Genomic DNA, 18585 nt, shown 5'->3' on the forward strand with positions numbered 1-18585 from the left:
CACAAATTAGATGAAAAATGAAGGCTACCCTAAGTGAAATGAAGGAAAATGCATAGGGAACCAATAGTGATGGAAAGAAAACTGGGACTCAAATCAATGGAGTGGACCAGAAGGAAGAAAGAAACAACCAAACAGAAAAGAAGGAAGAAACAAGAATTCAAAATATGAGGAGAGGCTTAGGAACCTCCAGGACATCTTTAAACATTCCAACATCTGAATTATAGGGGTACCAGAAGGAGAAGAGGAAGAGCAACAATTGGAAAAGTTATTTGAACAAATAATAAGGGAGAACTCCCCCAATCTGGCAAAGGAAATAGACTTCCAGAAAATCCAGGAAGCTCAGAGAGTCCCAAAGAAGTTGGACTCAAGGAGGAACACACCAAGGCACATCATAATTACATTAGCCAAGATTAAAGGTAAGGAGAGAATCCTAGAAGCAGCAAGAGATAAAGGGACAGTCACCTACAAAGGAGTTCCCATCAGACTATCAGCTGATTTCTCAAAAGAGACCTTACAGGCTGGAAATAAGTATTCCAAGTCCTGAAAGGCAAGGACCTACATCCAAGATTGCTCTATCCAGCAAAGCTTTCATTTAGAATGGAAGGGCAGATAAAGTGCTTCTCAGATAAGGTCAAATTCAAGGAGTTCATCATCACTAAGCCCTTATTATATGAAATGTTAGAGGGACCTATCTAAGAAAAAGAAGATGAAAAATATGAACAGTGAAAGGACAGCAAACTCACAGTTATTAACAACCACACCTAAAACAAAAGCAAACTAAGAACAGGAGTGGAACCATGGAAATGGAGATCACATGGAGGGTTAGCAACAGGGGAGTGGGAGGAAGAGGGGGGGAGAAGGTACAGAGAATAAGTAGCATAGATGGTAGGTAGAAAATAAACGGGGAGAGCAAGAATAGTATGGGAAACGTAGAAGCTAAAGAATTTATGACCCATGGACATGAACTAAAGGGGGGAAATGTGGGTGGGAGAGGGAGGTGGGGGGTGAAGAGTGGGGGAAATAGGACAACTGTAATAGCATAATCAATAAAACATATTAAAAAATAGAATGAAGAAAACTAAAATTGTTCTACATAGACAAAACAGCTTGAGTAATATAGCAAAAGAATAACAACTAAAAGGGAAAACATGACTAAAAATGTGTAAAATAGAGTAGCAACCAAGGTAACACTAAATAGGCCAGATAACTTGTTACTAAAAGAAAAATTGCCTCAGGTTTGAAGGACATGTACCTCATAAGATGATGGAAGTAAAAAAGAAAGATGTAAGCAAAAGTAGACTACAAAAAGTCAAACAAAAGCTGTACATGTCAGCAATAAAACTATGAGAAAAAGTAAACCTTAAGAAAAAGAGCATTAACTAGCAGAAGATATACTGATTACATGTACAAGTTAAAGGGGAAATATATACACTTTGATGTGCCAAATTATAAGGCATCTAATATCCAGCCAAAGTTGGACATTCGAGGAGAAATAGACAAATTACTATTATGGGGCGGAAGATTTTGTAGTATGTTGGTATTGGTTTTTGAGAGATTAAATGATACATAGAAATTAAACAATATAAATAACATGATTAAAATATATTTATTTTGAAGTCAAGTAGCGAATAGGAAAGGGTAATAGGTTTCAAAGAGAGATCAGTGAATTTTTAAAAATAGATACACAAACCACATTCTCTGAATGTTATTATAGTGACACTAGAGTTTATTAATAACTAGATAGGTGAGTAAATAATGCTGTCACCATCCTCAGAAATGAGAAATATACTTTTCTCAAAGAGGAAAGAGTTACTGCATTTCACATAATTTTCTGGTCTCTGGTTTATGGCCAATGGAATACTTAAAGGAAAAATGTGAAACACTATTATTTTATAATTAACAAATGAGCAATTATAGTTAACAAGCACTATGTATATTAATGTGAGGAAGAGTGAGGTCAACAATACTGTTCTAAGAATTAAAGGGAAAATTAATATTAAGAATAGAAACTAATAGCAAACATTAAAAAGTATGTCAAATTGATTGATGAAGTCTTCTATAAAAAGGCCTCTACAACTGATGAATACTTGATAAAGGTAATCAAAGAAAAAAAGACTAAAGTATTTGAATACCTTTGAGATACTACTATTTAATTTGTATAAGTGAAATTGAAAAATTACTACCACCAACCTCATAGAATTGCTGTGAATATAAAAAGATATGTATAAATCTTGTGTAATAAAGCCTGATGCATAATAATCATATCATAAATATCAACTTACTAGTAGTATTACTACTTATTAGGGTAATATTAATATATTAGTATTAAAATATTAAATAGACAATAAAGTAAATACAAATATTTTTATCATGGAGAATTTGAAATGCACTGTTTTTTAGGAAAATATAAATGACCATAATAAAATTAGAGCATTTAACAATCATGGGAAAGAATATAATCTAAAGAATAAACCCATTGATGTTCTGGATACCAGAAATTTTCATGGGTAGGTTCTTTTTTATTGAAAAATTTTTAAGAGTTATTTTTATTGTGAAATATAACTTTAAAAAGTAGATAAAATGTTCAGTGAAACAGCTATAAAACAGACAGTCATGTAATTACTACTCTGTTAACAGTAGACCTTGTGATCCTCCTGCTCACAATTTCCTGAGAGGGTCCCACTGTACTCAACTTTATAGTAGAGTAATAACTGCATAGGTTTTAAAAAACTTTTATGCCCTGTATGTGTACCCACGGTGCACTATACTGTAGTTTTGTCTCTTTTTTATGTTGTATTAATGGGATTATACATATCAGAAATGAGAAAAGGATTCTCACTATCATTGCTATTCCCAGAATAAAAAATGCCAGAGCTCTAAAGGGAAGAGTATACAACTTTTATTTTAAGATGCTAAAGAAGGCCTGAATAAATGGAGAAATGCTTTATGTTTATGGATTAGAAGAATCTGTATTGGAGGTACATCGAAAAGAATGCTCTCAACATTTTTAAAATTTTAATTGTTGTTCAAGTACAGTTTTCTGCCCTTTACTCCCATCCCAGCCCACCCTTACAGCACTCCCCAANTAATGGGATTATACATATCAGAAATGAGAAAAGGATGCTCACTATCATTGCTATTCCCAGAATAAAAAATGCCAGAGCTCTAAAGGGAAGAGTATACAACTTTTATTTTAAGATGCTAAAGAAGGCCTGAATAAATGGAGAAATGCTTTATGTTTATGGATTAGAAGAATCAGTATTTGAGGTACATCGAAGAGAATGCTCTCAATATTTTTAAAATTTTAATTGTTGTTCAAGTACAGTTTTCTGCCCTTTACTCCCATCCCAGCCCACCCTTGCAGCACTCCCCAACTCCCTCCCATTTCCACCCCACCCTTGTTATTGTTCTTGTGTCCTCTGTATTAGTTCCTTCAGACCCTTCCCCACTTCCCCTAAAATTCCCTCCCTTCTCCCCTCTGGTCAGTCAGCCTGTTCTCAATTTCAGTGTCTTTGGTTATATTTTGCTTGTTTGTTTGGTTGATTAGGTTCCTATTAAAGGTGAGATCATGTGGTATTTCTCTTTCACAACCTGGGTTATTTCACTTAGCATAATGCTTTCCAGTTCCATCCATGCTGTCCCAAAGGGAAGAAGCTCCTTCTTTCGTTCTGCTGCATAGAATTCCATTTTGTAAATGTACCATAGTTTTTTCATCCATTCATTTACTGATGGGCATCTAGGTTGCTTCCAACTCTTGGCTATTGTAAATTGTGCTGCTATGAACACTGAAGTGCATATGTTCTTTTGGATTGGTCTTTCAGGGTTCTTGGGATATAATCCCAGCAGTGGAATTGCTGGGTCAAAAGGCAGATTCGTTTTTAGTTTTCTGAGGAAATTCCAGACTGTTTTCCTTAGTGATTGTACCAGTCTGCAATCCCACCAACACTGCACCAGGGTTCCCTATTTTCCACAACCTCGCCAACACTTGTTTGTTGCTTTGTTTATGATGGTCATTCTGAACTGAGTGAAGTGCTATCTCATTGTGGTTTTCATTTGCATCTCTCTGATAGCTAGCAATACTGAGCATCTTTTCATGTGTCTCTGGACCCTCCATATGTCCTCCTTGGAGAAGTGTCTGTTCAAGTCTTTTGCCCATTTTTTAATTGGGTTGCTTGTTTTCTTAGAGTACCATTGTGTGAGTTCTTTATATGCTTTGGAGATTAAGCTCTTCTCTGAAGTATCATTGGTAAATATGTTTTCTCATATGGTTGATTCTCTTTTCATTTTAATTCTGTTTTTTTTTTTTTTGTGGTCGTGCAGAAGCTTTTTATTTTGATGAGATCCCATTTGTTTATTCTTTCCTTTGTGTCCCTTGCTCTAGGAGACATATTAGTGAAAATATTGGTATGTGAAATATCTCAGATGTCCCTGCCTATGTTCTCCTCTAAGACTTTAATGGTGTTATGGCTTATATTTAAGTCTTTTATCCACCTTGAATTTATTTTTGTGTATAGTGTAAGTTGGTGTTCGAGTTTCGTTTTTTGGCTTGTAGGTGTCCAGTTTTCCCAACACCATTTGTTGAAGAGGTTATTTTTACTCCATTTTGTGTTGCTGCCCACTTTGTCAAATATTAATTGAATGTAGCAACGTGGGATTATTTCTGGGTTCTCTGTTCTCTTCCATTGGTCTGTGTGCCTGTTTTTACATCAGTACCAGGCTGTTTTTATTACAGTGGCCTTGTAATACAGTTTGGTATCAGGTATTGTGATCCCTCCTACTTTGTTCTTCTTTCAAAAAATTGCAGCTGCTATTCGGGGTGGTTTATGGTTCTCTGTAAATGTTTCAAGTGTTTGTTCTGTGTCTGTGAAATATGCCATTGGTACATTAATAGGTATTGCATGGAATCTATAAATTGCTTTGGGTAGTATGGACATTTTGATTATTTTAATTCTTCCAATCCATGAACACAGTATATGTTTCTATTTGTTTGTGTCTTCCTTGATTTCTTTCTTCAGTGTTTTGTAGTTTTCTGAGTAAAGTTCTTTTACCTCTTTGGTTAGGTTTATTCCTAGATATTTTATTTTCTTTTGCTATATGAATGGATTTTTTTCTTGACTTCTGATTCTGCAGTTTCATTCTTGGTATAGAAAAATGCCTTTGATTTGTATATATTGATTTTTTATTCCAATGTTTTGCCAAATTTATTTATTAGGTTGAGTAGTTATTTGGAGGAGTCTGTGGAGTTTTCTATGTACACCAATGTATCCTCTGCAAACAATGACAGTTTTGTTTCCTCCTTTCCAATTTGGATGCCTTTTATTTTCTTTTCTTGTCTGGTTGCTGTGGCCAAAACTTCCAATGCTATGTTGAATAGAAGTGGTGAAAGTGGACAACCTTGTCTTGTTCCTGATGTTAGTAGAAAAGCTTTTAGTTTTTGCCCATTGAGTATGATGTTGGCTGTAGGTCTCTCATATATTGCCTTTATTATATTGAGGAATGCTCCCTTTATTCTCACTTTGCTGAGTGTTTTATCATAAATGGGTGCTGTACCTTATCAAATGCTTTTTCCACATTTATTGATATGATCATGTGATTTTGCCTTTGCTTTTGTTTATGTGATATATTACATTTACTGATTTGTGAATATTGAACCATCCTTGCATCCTTGGGATAAATCCCACTTGGTCATGGTGTATGATCTTTCTTATGTATTGTTGGATGTGGTTTGCCAATATTTTGTTGAGGATTTTAGTGTCTATGATCATCAGCAGTTTTGGCCTGAAGTTTTCTTTCTTTGTTGTGTCTTTATTTGGTTTTAGGATTCGGATGATGCTGGCTTCATAGAAAGAGTTTTGGCGCTCTTCCACCATTTTGGATATTTTGGAATAGTCTGTGAAGGAGTTACCTCTTCCTTGAATGTTTTGAACAAATTCTCCTGTGAAACCATCTGGTCCAGGGCTTTTGTGTGATGGGAGTGTTTTGATTACTGCTTCAATTTCATCAGGTGTTACTGGTCTGTTCAGGCTTTCTCATTATTCTTCATTAGGTTTTTGAAGATTATATTTTTCTAGAAATTTGTCCATTTTATCTAGGTTTTCAAATTTCTTAGTGCACAATTCTTCATAGTAATTTCTTACAGTTGTTTGTATTTGTATGTCAGTTGTAATCTCTCCTTTTTCATTTCTGATTGTGTTTATTTGGGGCCTCTCTCTCTCTTTTTTTTTTTTTTTTTATGAGCCTGCTTAAAGGCTTGTCGATGTTGTTATCTTTTCAAAGAATCAGCTCCTGGATCCATTGATCTTTAGAATTGTGCCTTTAGTCTCTATGTCATTTAATTCTGCTTTCATCTTGGTTATTTCCTTCCTTGTACTTGCTCTGGCCTTTTTTGCTGTTGTTGCCCCAGTTTTTATAGGCATTTGGTTAGGTTGTTTGTTTGAAATGTTTTTATGTTTCTTAGGTAGACCTGTATCACCATGAACTTCCCTCTCACAATTGTCTTTGCTGTGTCCCATAAGTTTTGGACTATTGTGAGTTCCTTTGCATTTGTTTCCAGAAACTTTTTGATATCTTCCCTAATTTCATTCTTGACCCATTCATTGTTTAATAGCATGTTCAATCTCCAGGATTTTGAATGTTTTGGGATTTTTTCCTTTGGGGTTGGTTTCCAATTTCAGTCCCTTGTGGTGTGAGAAAATACTTGGTATGATTTCTGTTTTTCTGAATTTGTTGAGACTCATTTTGTGTCCTATCATGTGGTCTGTCTTTGAAGATGTTCCATGTGCATTTGAAAAGAATGTGTATTTAGCCTCTTTGGGATGAAGGTCCCTATATATATCAGTTAAGTCCATTTCATCTAGGGTGTTGTTTAATGCTGCAGTATCTTTATTGATATTTTGTTTGGAAGATCTGTTTATTTTTGACAGTGGGGTGTTAAAATCCCCTACTATAATTGTGTTGCTGTCAATGTCTTTCTTGAAGTCCTCCAAGATTTTCTTTATGTATTTGGGTGCTCCTATGTTGAATGAATATATGTTTACAATGTTGATGTCTCCTTGGTGGATTCTTCCCTTGAGTATTATGAAGTGACCTTCTGGGTCTCTCTTTTTGGCCCTTTTTTTGAAGTCTGTTTTGTCTGATATGAGCATTGCTACCCTGGCTTTATTTTACTGTCCTTTTACTTGGAAAATTTGTTTCTAACCCTTCACTTTCAGTTTGTTTAGCTCTTTTGTCCTGAGGTGGGTCTCTTGTAGGCAGCATATGTGTGGGTCATGCTTTCTCATCCATTCAGCTATTCTGTGTTTTTTTGATTGGAGCATTTAATCCATTTGTGTTTGAGGTTATTATTGATAGATACTTATTCATTGCCATTTTCATACTTGTCTATCTGTCTCTCTCTCTCCCTCTCCCTGTCTCTTTCTCTCTCTCTCTTTACCTTCCTTTCCTCAAAGTAGTCCCTTTAGCATCTCTTACAGAACTGGTTTGGCAGATGTGTATTGTTTTAGATTTCTTTTGTCTAGGAAGGTCCTTATTTGGCCTTCTGTCTTGATTGAGAGTCTTGTTGGGTAAAGTAGCCTTGGTTGTAGGTCTCTGGTTCTCATTACTTGGAATATTTCTTGTCATTTTCTTTTTGCTTGGAGCGTTTCCATTGAGGAGTCAGGTATCTACCTTATCAGGGCTCCCGTGTATGTTACTTCCTATTTCTCCCTTGCTGCCTCTAAGATTTTCTTTTTGTCTTGGAATTTTGCCCTTTTAATTATGATGTGTCTTGGAGTTGGCCTCTTTGTATTTCTCTTGATTGGGACTCTCTTTGTTTTCTGGATTTGTGTGACTTTTTCTCTCATCAAGTTAGGGAAGTTTTCCATCATGACTTTTTCAGACTGGTTTTCTATCCCGTGCTCTTCATCTCCTTCTGGTATCCCTGTTATACAGCTATTATTACGTTTCATATTGTCCTGCATTTTGCTTAATCCCTCTTCATTCTTTCTGAGCCTTTTTTCCTTTTGTTGGTTTTTCTGGGTGTTTTTTTCTCCTTTTACCTCCAGCTCACCGATCTGATCTTCTGCTTCATGGAGCCTGCTTTTGATTCTTTCTAATGTGTTGTTCAGTTCAGAAATTATATTCTTCACTTCGTCTTGGCTGTTGTTGATATTTTCTATTTCCTTTTTCATGTTGATATAGTTTGTAGTGAGTTCATCGTACTTTCCCTTTAGTTTCTGGTAATTCTCTGTGAGATCATTTAGCTTCCTGATAACCATTGCTTTGAACTCAATATCTGATAGGTGACTTGCCTATATTTTGTTTATCATTCTTTCTGAAGTTTCCTCCTTTCCTTTTATTTGGGCACTCTTTCTTTGTTTTTCCATTGTTTGTGAGATTCTTCTTGTTAGCCTCAGCTTAAATTGATTTGTCTGACTTCCTGGGTTTATGGGGTGAGCTTCTGTGGTAGAATAATTGTGAGATTCAGTGGTTCTATCTCCTTGATCTCCTCAGCTCATTGATCTTGGGCCATCATTTATGTTGTCTCTGTGTTTGTCTTTGGGTTTTGATTGTTGTTTGGTCTTTCTTTAGTGGGTCCTTCCTACCAGCTGGTTAACTGAGGGTCACTCAGTCCACCACCTCTTGTATTTTGTTGTGCTGGTGTGGGCAGGTTGTGTTGAAGCTGCTTCTTCCTTGTGTATAAAGTTTTAAGGATGCTCTGTTAGTCTTGTTCAGGTGTTCATTCTGGGTAATTTCTCCACCATTTTGTTGTATTTCCAGATCAGTCCTGGATTGAAGTTAGTGTGGCTCCTACTCCCTCTTCAGCTTCTCTTGTTATCTGTTGGTGGTTCCTTTATTGTTGGGTTTCCTCTTCAAGTGGGTATCCTGGTGTTCACTGCTTCCCCCTACTCTTTTTTTGTGATCATTTGGAGTGAGAAGGTAAAATAGTTTAAGACAACAAAAGTATATTCTGTAATATTTACAGTAGCACCCAAAAGAGTAGATATAGGAGACCCTTTGGCTATGTAGAGTGTTAACCATGACATTCCACCCACCTAGCCACTTTTTAGAAAGGGTGGATAGGAGATAAGACTCTTGTTGGGGAAGGAAGGATTGTGAGTTGGATCTAGAAAGCAGTGAGATTGTGGGAGATCAGAATCTAAGGTAAGGTGAGAGTAGTGTGTGAGAGAATATAGTTAACCACTACAGTAATAAAGTGTAGGAAACTGTGAAGTGGGCTCAGATCTGAGAGGGGTGTTGTGTAGTATTTACAATTGTATGGAACAACTATTACTTACAGTAGTAATGGAGCAACAGTCATATGACAGAATCTATGTGATCTGCATAAGAAGAATAGGAAGTAGTGGACCTTGAGTAGTGTGCTAATGGAATACAAGTGAAGTGAAGGATAGTAAATTAACAATACGCTATGAAAGAGAGAACAGGGGAAACCTCTCAAACAATAAAATTTAACCAGCCAACCAGAGAAGACTAAAGAGAAGGAAGAGTTCTACAAAAATACTAATAAAATAAAAGGTATAAGAATAATGAAAACATAATAATACAAATATGCAACAACTTGCAGATTCTCTGTAGTAGCAAAGTATAATTTGTCTCTCTGTCTCAGCTGTTGGGATGACCCCTCTCTGGGTCCAACTCTGGTCCTTTCACAGTTCCAGGTTTTTTTTGTCTCACTTGTGGGAATTTTTTTAAAAAAAAAAAAGAAGGAAAGAAGTAGAGATAAAGTAGGAAAGAAAGGAAGAAAGAATAAAACAAGAAATAAGGAAAGAGGGGATAAAGGAGTTGAAAGGTAAATAAAATAATAAAAAATTAAAAGAAATAAAGAATTACTTAAAACAAAGAAAGCCTGTTGCTGAGTTCAATCTGGGCAGGCTTGTTTTGCTTGCTGGTCTTCCTAGCTGCAGCAGGCTGAAGGTTTTGGTTTTGATTTTGATTTTCTCCCTCTCTGATCCACAGTCCATCAGCCTCCAGCCTAGCTATCCAGCAACCTTTGGTCCCTCAGATTCAACAGTTCTGGTGTACACTCCCTAGAGCCAGGCTGTCCCTCCAGTTCCTCTCCCCTGGGTGTGGGGTCTAGGCCTTCCTCAGAGTGCACTCTTCGTGGGGCTAGAGTTGTGGTCTTGGGGCCTTCTGCAGAGCATACTGTCCCCAGGGTGTGGGCATGCACCCTGGGCCAGTCTGCCTCAGGTCCCTCCGGTTTGGGTGCGCACCCTTCCCAGGGCTATGGGGGTGCACAGGGCTTTCCGTGCCACCTCGGGAGTGGTACCCACCTGGGTGGGGAGGGGGCTGGAGCAGGAGAATTACCCAAATGTTGTATCTTTTTTCACTTTTTCAGAAATTCTTCCTGCTCAAGCCTGCTACTCCCTACAGACCTGGCCTCTTACACAGCCAATTCTCCTACCAGACCAGGTGCTATTGGGGTCAGAGCCCATCACAGCCCAACTCTCTACTCTCCCCAGCCAGTGTCCACAGACTCTGGGTGTTCACAGCCCCTGTGTGTTTGCCACTTAGTCTTCATTCCCCTCTGTGACTTCAGGCAACCAGGTCTCTCCAGGTACTGTTCAAACCTTGTTTGGCAGCTGGGGGAGCCATAGACCCTGCTCTCTCCAAAGAACTCTGTGGCAGACCCGGTGGGAGCCGGGCCTGGGGCTGCAACTGCCCTGGTCCTTGTGCTGGTCCCAGGGACCTTATTGTCCTGTAGCACTCCCCTTACCATGTGGTTTTTCAATGTCCTCTACAGTTTTGGGTCTTGTATCTTCATGTATGCTGGGATACTGTTGGCTGTTTGCTCTGTTCCTCTGTAGATCGGCCGGGTTTTTCTCCTGTGTGTAGGGGGAAGTGGAATCCTCTCCCTCCTACCTCGCCGCCATCTCAACATTGTCTCTCAACATTTCACTATTAAGTGAGATTGAGCAGTTTTTCTCCTAGCGTGCTAAGAGTTTTTACCATGAATGGGTGTTAGGTCTCATCAACACTTTTTGCATCTATTGAAATGATCTTTCAATATTTCTCATTTCTTTTATTAATGCAGAAAACTGTAATATATTGATTTATTTCCTTATGTTATATCAGCCTTGTATTTCTGGCATAAACTTGACTTTTCTATATATGCTGACTTCATTAATAATTTCTTTAGGATTTTTATGATTCTGTTCACAAGCAAGATTTACTCATACTTTTTTTTCTTGTAACGACTTTGTTGAGTTTTGTTATGGTAGGGTTGGGAGCATTTCCTTTTTCATCTGTTTTCTGGAAGAATTTGTGTATGATTGGAATTTTTTATTCTTTGAACTGTTTTTCCTGAAGTTCATATTGTACTTAGTGAGTTTAACAGTAAACAAGTAAATTACATAAGTAGTAAATAATAATTTAGTGAGGTAAGTTAGTAAAGTATAAAAATAAATAAGATAGTTGTAAATACTAAGAAAAAAAGTAAAGCAGTGAAGGAGTTTTGATATTTTTGGGTGAAATGTTGAAGTTGTAGATCATATGGCCACACAGTGTTACTGAGAGGAAGGCGACCAGAGAGACCTGGGAGAAGAGCATCCCAGACTCTATCAAATGAAGGCAAAGACTCTATGGCAATAAAAGGGCAAGAAGGGCATCATGGCTGGAGGAGACAGAATGAGGCAGAGAGTGGATGAGGTCAGAAGTTGCACGGAGGGTTGTCATGAGATCAATTAGGACTATCAGGTTATAGTAAAAACTTTGGGTTTTATAGTGAGATTGCAGGCAATTAGAGGATTTTAAGGAAAGGAATGACATCATCTGATCAATTTGTTAACAACATCACACTGTTGGTTTGTTGAGAATAGATGACTTCTGGGAAATTAGGGCAAAGTGGGTCCACTAATTAGGAGATCACTAGGATAATTCTGAGAAGATTGATGGTGGCTATAGAGGTCAGGAAAAGTAGTCAAAGTCTGGATAAATTTTGTTTGAAGAGATAGGAATTGTTGACAGATATATATAGAGTGTGAAAAAAAATCTGGAGTCAGAATGGCTCCGAGGTTTTTTGCCCTGAGCAACAAGAAGAATGTATTAGGCCTTAACTGAGATAGGCTTGACATCAAGAAGGGCTTTTTTTATGAGGTAATATGAGGATCTTAATTTTGGATATGTTTTAATTGAGATGTCTATTAGGCATCCAAGTACATATGTAAAATAAGCAGTTATGTACATTGGTGTGAAATAAGGAGAGGACCAGTCTGGAGACAGAAATTTAGGAGCCATTTTATGACCTGAAAGGGAATACCAAGAGAGCCAGTGTAGATGTAAAAGAGAAGAGGTGGAAGAACCTAACCATGAAATACAAAGTTCAGGAGATCAGGAGTGTCTACCCAATGAGACTGAGAAGGAACGACCAGAAATTCAATAGAAAAATAAAGATGGTAATCTGGCAACAAAGAGGAGAGAGTTTTTGGCAATTTTACATGCTCCTATTAGGAAAAGTAAGTTAGGATTGAATAATGACCATTACATTTAGTAACATGGGGGGAATTTCATCTTAAAATTTACATGGAGGAATTAAAATTCCTTTAAAAAGCCAAGGAAAGTATGAGGAATTATGACTGGGTCTTACCACTACCAAATATCAGAATATACTATGTACATCTTATATAATTAGATCAATGTGGAATTGATATAGTGGTGGGCAGTCTGGCCAAGATGGAGGAGTAGGTGGATACGCTTTGCCTCCTTGCACAACCAAAAGAAAGACAACACCAAATTTAAAGAGAAAAAACAACCAGAACTGCCAGAAAATCAAACTGTGTGGAAGTCCGACAACCAAGGAGTGAGAAGAAACATTCATCCAGACCAGTAGGAGGGGTGGAGATGGGCAGCTGGAGCAGAGAGGACACATGGCAAGGCAACAGCTCCAGCCAGGCCAGGCAGGAAGGACTGGTGGTTGTGGTGGCAGAAGAAACTTCCAGCCTCACAGGAGAGAGGTCCACTGGAGAGACCCACAGGGTCCTAGAATGTACACAAAGCAACCTACCCAGGAATCAGCACCTGAAGGGCCCAATTTGCGTGTGGGTAGTGGAGGAAGTCACTGAAAGCTGGCCGAGAGCTGCACAAGCAGTATTGTTCCCTCTCAGGCCCCTCCCCCACATATGGCACCACAACACTGTGAAGTTGGTTGCCCCGTCCTGGCAAATACCAATGGCTCTGTCCCGTATAACATAACAGGTACACTGAGATAAAGAATTATGGCCCAAATGAAAGAACAGATCAAAGCTCCAGAAAAAAAGAGCTAAGTGATGAAGAGATAGCTAAACTATCAGATGCACAGTTCAAAATACTGGTAATCAGGATGCTCACAGAAATGGCTGAGTACGGTAGCAAAATAGAGGAAGAAGTGAAAGCTATGAAAAGTGAAATAAAAGTACAGAGAACCAACAGTGATGAGAAGGAAACAGAGACTCAAATCAATAATTTGGATCAAAAGGAAGAAATAAACATTCAACTGTAACAGAATGAAGAAACAAGAATTCAAAAAAATGAGGAGAGGCTTAGCAACTTTCGGGACAACTTTAAATGTTTCAACATCCAAGTTACAGGAGTGCCAGAAGGAGAAGAGCAACAGCAAGTAATATGACAAGTTATTTGGAAAAATAATACAGAAGAACTTCCCCATTCTGGCAAAGGAAATAGACATCCAGAAGTCTAGGAAACCCAGGAAGTCCCAAATGAGCTGGACCCAAGGAAGCACACACCAAGGCACATTATAATTACATCAGCCAAGATTAAAGATAAGGAGTCTTAAAAGCAGCAAGAGAAAAGGAGACAGTTACCTACAAAGGAGTTCCTATAAGACTCTCAGCTGATGTCTCAAAAGAGACCTAGCAGGCAAGAAGGAGCTGGAAAGAAGTATTAGAAGTCCTGAAAGGCAAGGACCTACATCCAAGATTGCTCTATCCAGCAAAGTAATCATTTAGAATGGAGGGCAGGTGTAGTGCTTCCCAAATAAGGTAAAGTTAAAGGAGTTCATCATATCCAAGCCCTTATTATATGAAATGTTAAAGGGGCTTATCTAAGAAAAGGAAGTTGATCAAAACTCTGAATAGTAAAATGACAATAAACTCAACTATCAACAGCTGAACCTAAAAAACAAAAACAAACTAAGTAAACAGCCAGAACAGGAACAGAATCATAGAAATGGAGGTCACATGTAGGGTTATCAGTGAGGAGGTGGGGGCGGATTGGGGGAAAAGGCACAGGGAGTAAGAAGCATAAATGGTAGGTACAAAATAGACAGGGGAGGTTAAAAATAGTATAGGGTATGGAGACACCAAAGAACTTACATGCATGATCCATGCACATGAACTAAGGTGGGGGGATGCTGGTGGGAGTGAAGGTGTAGGGGGAAGAATAAAGGGGAGAAGAAAATTGGGATCATTGTAATAGTATAATTAATAAAATATACGTAAAAAAGAATATATCTAGAACATAGTAAGTACTAAAAAAAAATGAAATAGCAGTGGACAAAGAGACCAGAATTGAAAACACAGATGGTTATTTCAGTGTATATAAACATTTATAATATAATAAACATAGTACTTTTTAGAATGAGAAGGATGGATTATTTAATAAATGGAGCTAGCCCAACTGGATATCCATTGGAAGAAAATAGAAATGAATCTTGTAAGTATTAAAGACTTAAATATTAGAAGTAAAGCAATAACTGTCTTACAAAAAACATAGTGGACTCCATATACAATGCCTGTTTGAGGAATTGTGCATAGACCTCATATCCTAAAAATTAAAAAGGGAAATAGAAAAATGGATAAGAAATGTGAACAAGCCATTTGCATAAGTTCAAGTTAATTGGCCAAAAGACTTAAGAAAAATATTTAAGTTTATTAATAGCCAGGGGAATAAATCAATGAATATTGATCTTTGGGATTAAAAAAGTGTTAAAAAATAACTTCTGTGGCTAACAAATGTTAGGGAAAGTGGATTCTAACACCTTGTAGGTAGAATTCTACCCCTCACCCCAGTATGGCATATGTGTTGGCACAAAAGGTTTCTACTCAGAAAGAAACACATTGCAATGAAAAGTTTGGTTTATTTGTATGTAGAGTACCACTGGTTGGCCTAGGTCCTGAGCATTAGTTACTGTGGTTCTAGACAGCTCACGTAACTCTCTTGAGGCCTTATTTTCCTTGTTGTGAACCATCTTTCCCCCAAGTTTGTAAGGATTAGATAATGTGTCTGTCAGGGATTTGGAAATGATACATTGTGATTCATAGGATATTAGTTCAGGGCATGACCTTTTTATTTTTATTTTTTAATTTTTAATATATTTTATTGATTATGCTATTACAGTTGTCCCATTTTTTTCTCTTACTTTTTTCCCTCCCCTCTGTACCCCACCCCATCATCATTCCCCGACCTTAGTTCCTGTCCGTGGATCATACATGTAAGTTCTTTGGCTTCTCCATTTCCCATTCTGTTCTCAACCTGCCCCTGTCTATTCGGTACCTACAATTTATACTTCTTATTCCCTGTACCTTTTCCCCCATTCACCTCCTCTTTCTGCTCTTCCCCACTGATAACTTCCATGTGATCTCTATTTCTGTGATTCCGTTCCTCTTCTAGTTATTTGCTTAATTCATTTTTGTTTTTGTTTTTTAGGTTCAGTTGTTGATAGTCATGAGTTTCTTGTCATTTTACTGTTCGTATTTTTAATCTTCTTTTTCTTAAGGCATGAGCTTTTTAAAAGTGCAAGTCCAAGAACAAATTTTGTAAATTGTGAAGTATACCTGAGAACAAAATGTACTTTTGAATGTATGTTGTAGTGAAGAAGGGCTTGTGAAGGATTTGCATTCTCCATTGGACTGAGTTTCATAGGCCCGGAACTGTCCCGTGTAATAGAACTTTCTGCAGTGATGAAAACCTTCTGTGATAACTGGTTTCTAATATGATAGCTCTAGTCACATGTGTCTGTGGAGCATTTGCCATGTGTTAGTGCAACTGAGGAAATACATTCTTAATTATGTTTAATTTTAACTAATTTAAATTATAGTCATATGTGGTTAGTACTCTATTGAACAGTACAGGAATTCTTGACATTGATAGGGTTTAACACACATATTAAGTTATAGCTTGAGGTAGATTAGAGGTATGTTAGGTTTATATATGCCAAGAATAACATGAGTGTTAAAATGTCATTTGGTGAACAGAAGACCAGGATGAGGAAACTGCTAATAGAAGATATTTATTGTGGAAAGCATTTATCCAAAGAAGGCTGTAGAAGCTTTGAGCATCCACACTTCTCAGAAGTGCAAACACGCTGGTTCTTGGTGCTTTCCTTTTTCAGCTTCTGTGTTACCTCACTGCCATCACAGGGTTCTCTTGCAAGGACACCTCTTCATTGCTCTCAAGGTTGGGGCCTTGGCTCTGTCATTTTTCTGTTGTGATTCTTATCCATGGTCTTCAGTTACTCTCCTGTAAAGTGGATCAAATATCTGTTTTCAAGGCCTTTCCTCTTATAACATTCTGGGAACTTTTTTTTTAATCCTTACACAGGAATGTATTTTTTTATTTTAGAAAGGGGTGGGAGAGAAACATTGATGTGAAAGAGAAACATCATTCAGCAGCCTCCCGCAAGCACCCCTACCAGTTGAACCCTCAGCCTAGGTATGTGCCTTGACCAAGGATTGAACCCACAGACTTCAGGTGCATGTGATGATGCCCCAACCAACTGAGCCACACTGGCCACTCTGACCAGGGCTAATGTTTATATGTACATTAATCCTTACCTGAGGACATGCTTATTGATTTTAGAGAGGGGAATGGAGGGAAAGAGATAGGGAGAGAAACATCGATTGGTTACCTCTCATACACACCCTTACTGGGGTCCGAACCTGCAACCCAAGCATGTACCTTGACTGGGAATTGAACTAGCAAACTTTTGGTTTATGGGATGGAGCTCTTAACCAACTGAGCCACACTGGCCAGGGCTAAGGTTAGATATTTTAAAAATCTAATTTGCAAGCTCATGTTGTAACCAATGAAGGCTTACTTTTGGGGGTTACTTTGTTCTTGTGTTTTGTATAAAATAGTGGGGAGTTGCCATTATTTAAGAAGTAAAAAAAAAAAAGAAGAGCTTGTCATTTTTTTATCCTCAGTATTTACTGATTTATTTTTTACTTCTATTAGAATATCCACTTGCTTGAATATTTTAGTAAATAAGCAGCTATGTAGAGAACTGGAAAGCAGTGAAAAATACTTAATATACAGTTGTGTATTTATATTATATTTGGGAAATACAGATGAAGTAGAAAGCCTAATGTGTATCTTCATAGATTTTTAAATTTGAGATTACTCAAAAGGATGGGGATAACAGTTAGTTAATACGTAGTTAGTTAACATAGTTAGTTAGTTAGTACTTTCTGGATTTCCCCAAGAAAGTACTAAGCATAAAGTATAAATAAAAGTTGATTTAGTAATTTATAAGAGAAGGACAAATAGATTGTCTGGTGAACCAAAGTAAAACAACTAAAAATTTTTCTTACATCATGATTTATGTTTTGGCTTTTGTTCATTCTTTTAATGGATTTGATTAGGAAAGAATTTTAGGAGTGTAGTGTGAATAGAACAAAACAAATAAAAAGGCATATAACAGCTCTGGCTGGTGTAGCTCAGTGGATTGAGCACAGGCCTGGAACCAAAGGGTCCCCTGTTTCATTCCCAGTCGGGACACATGCCTGGGTTGCGGGCCAGGTCCCCAGTTTGGGGCAGGCAAGAGGCAACCACACTTGATGTTTCTCACCCTCTCTTTCCCTTTCCATTCCCCTCTCTCTAAAAATAAATAAAATCTTTAAAAAACTTAAATTAAAAGCCTAAGCCCTGGCTGGTGTAGCTCAGTGGATTGAGCTCGGGCCTGCGAACCAGGGGATTTCGGTTCAATTCCCAGTCAGGGCACATGCCTGGGTTGTAGTCCAGTTCCCTGCAGGCCAACTCCCAGCAGGGGACGCACAAAAGGCAACCATACATTGATGTTTCTCTCCCTCTCTCCTTCCCCTCTAAAGATAAATAAATAAATAAAATCTTTAAAAGAAAAGAAAAGAAAACCACCTTTGCATTAAAAAAAAAGCCTATAACATGTGAGAAAAATAACATTTGATTATCAATATGTATTTTCCTAAAGTTTTATGTGTGTGCATATGTGTTTTTTTTTATAGAGTCCCGTGAAGGTAAATCAGATTAGCCTGGATGAAAGTGGAGAACACATGGGCGTGTGTTCGGAGGATGGCAAGGTATGGTGCTGATGTGGTCACCTTAAAAGCATTCTTGCACTGAGGACTGGGCTGTTACCCAAGTCCAGGTGCTTGGAAAAGTACTCTGCTTCTTGTATACCTGTATTAGGAGAAACTCGGTTATTCTTTTTGGGTATAGACTTGCTTCTGATTGCTCATAATTAAAATAAAATATTTTTTCACAAATGTGCCTTAGGAAAAGTAATTACAAGAATGTCAATAATAGAACTAGTATTAAGCTGATTAACAGCTGTGGCAGGGGGACGTGTCACCTTAATCATTACTGCTGTGCCACTTAGACTTCAGTGACTAGTCTGCAGTT

At 37.7% G+C, this 18585-nt stretch overlaps 1 protein-coding gene across 2 annotated transcripts in view; it reads left to right on the forward strand.

Annotated features, from left to right (window-relative positions):
- The window catches only part of VPS41 (VPS41 subunit of HOPS complex), a 212469-nt gene that overhangs the window by 62465 nt on the left and 131419 nt on the right, over nt 1-18585 (forward strand). The window contains exon 5 of one of the 2 annotated variants that reach the window (XM_037056531.1): nt 18189-18263. The exons of the other annotated variant lie outside the window; for it this stretch is intronic. Within the exon in view, the coding sequence (XP_036912426.1) occupies nt 18189-18263 (75 nt within the window). The remainder of the gene's footprint in view (nt 1-18188; nt 18264-18585) is intronic. 2 annotated transcript variants of the gene reach the window in all.

This window comes from Sturnira hondurensis, unplaced genomic scaffold (assembly GCF_014824575.4).
Source record: "Sturnira hondurensis isolate 20B ecotype Veracruz unplaced genomic scaffold, ASM1482457v3 Scaffold0008992, whole genome shotgun sequence".
Classification (NCBI taxonomy): Eukaryota; Metazoa; Chordata; class Mammalia; order Chiroptera; family Phyllostomidae; genus Sturnira; species Sturnira hondurensis.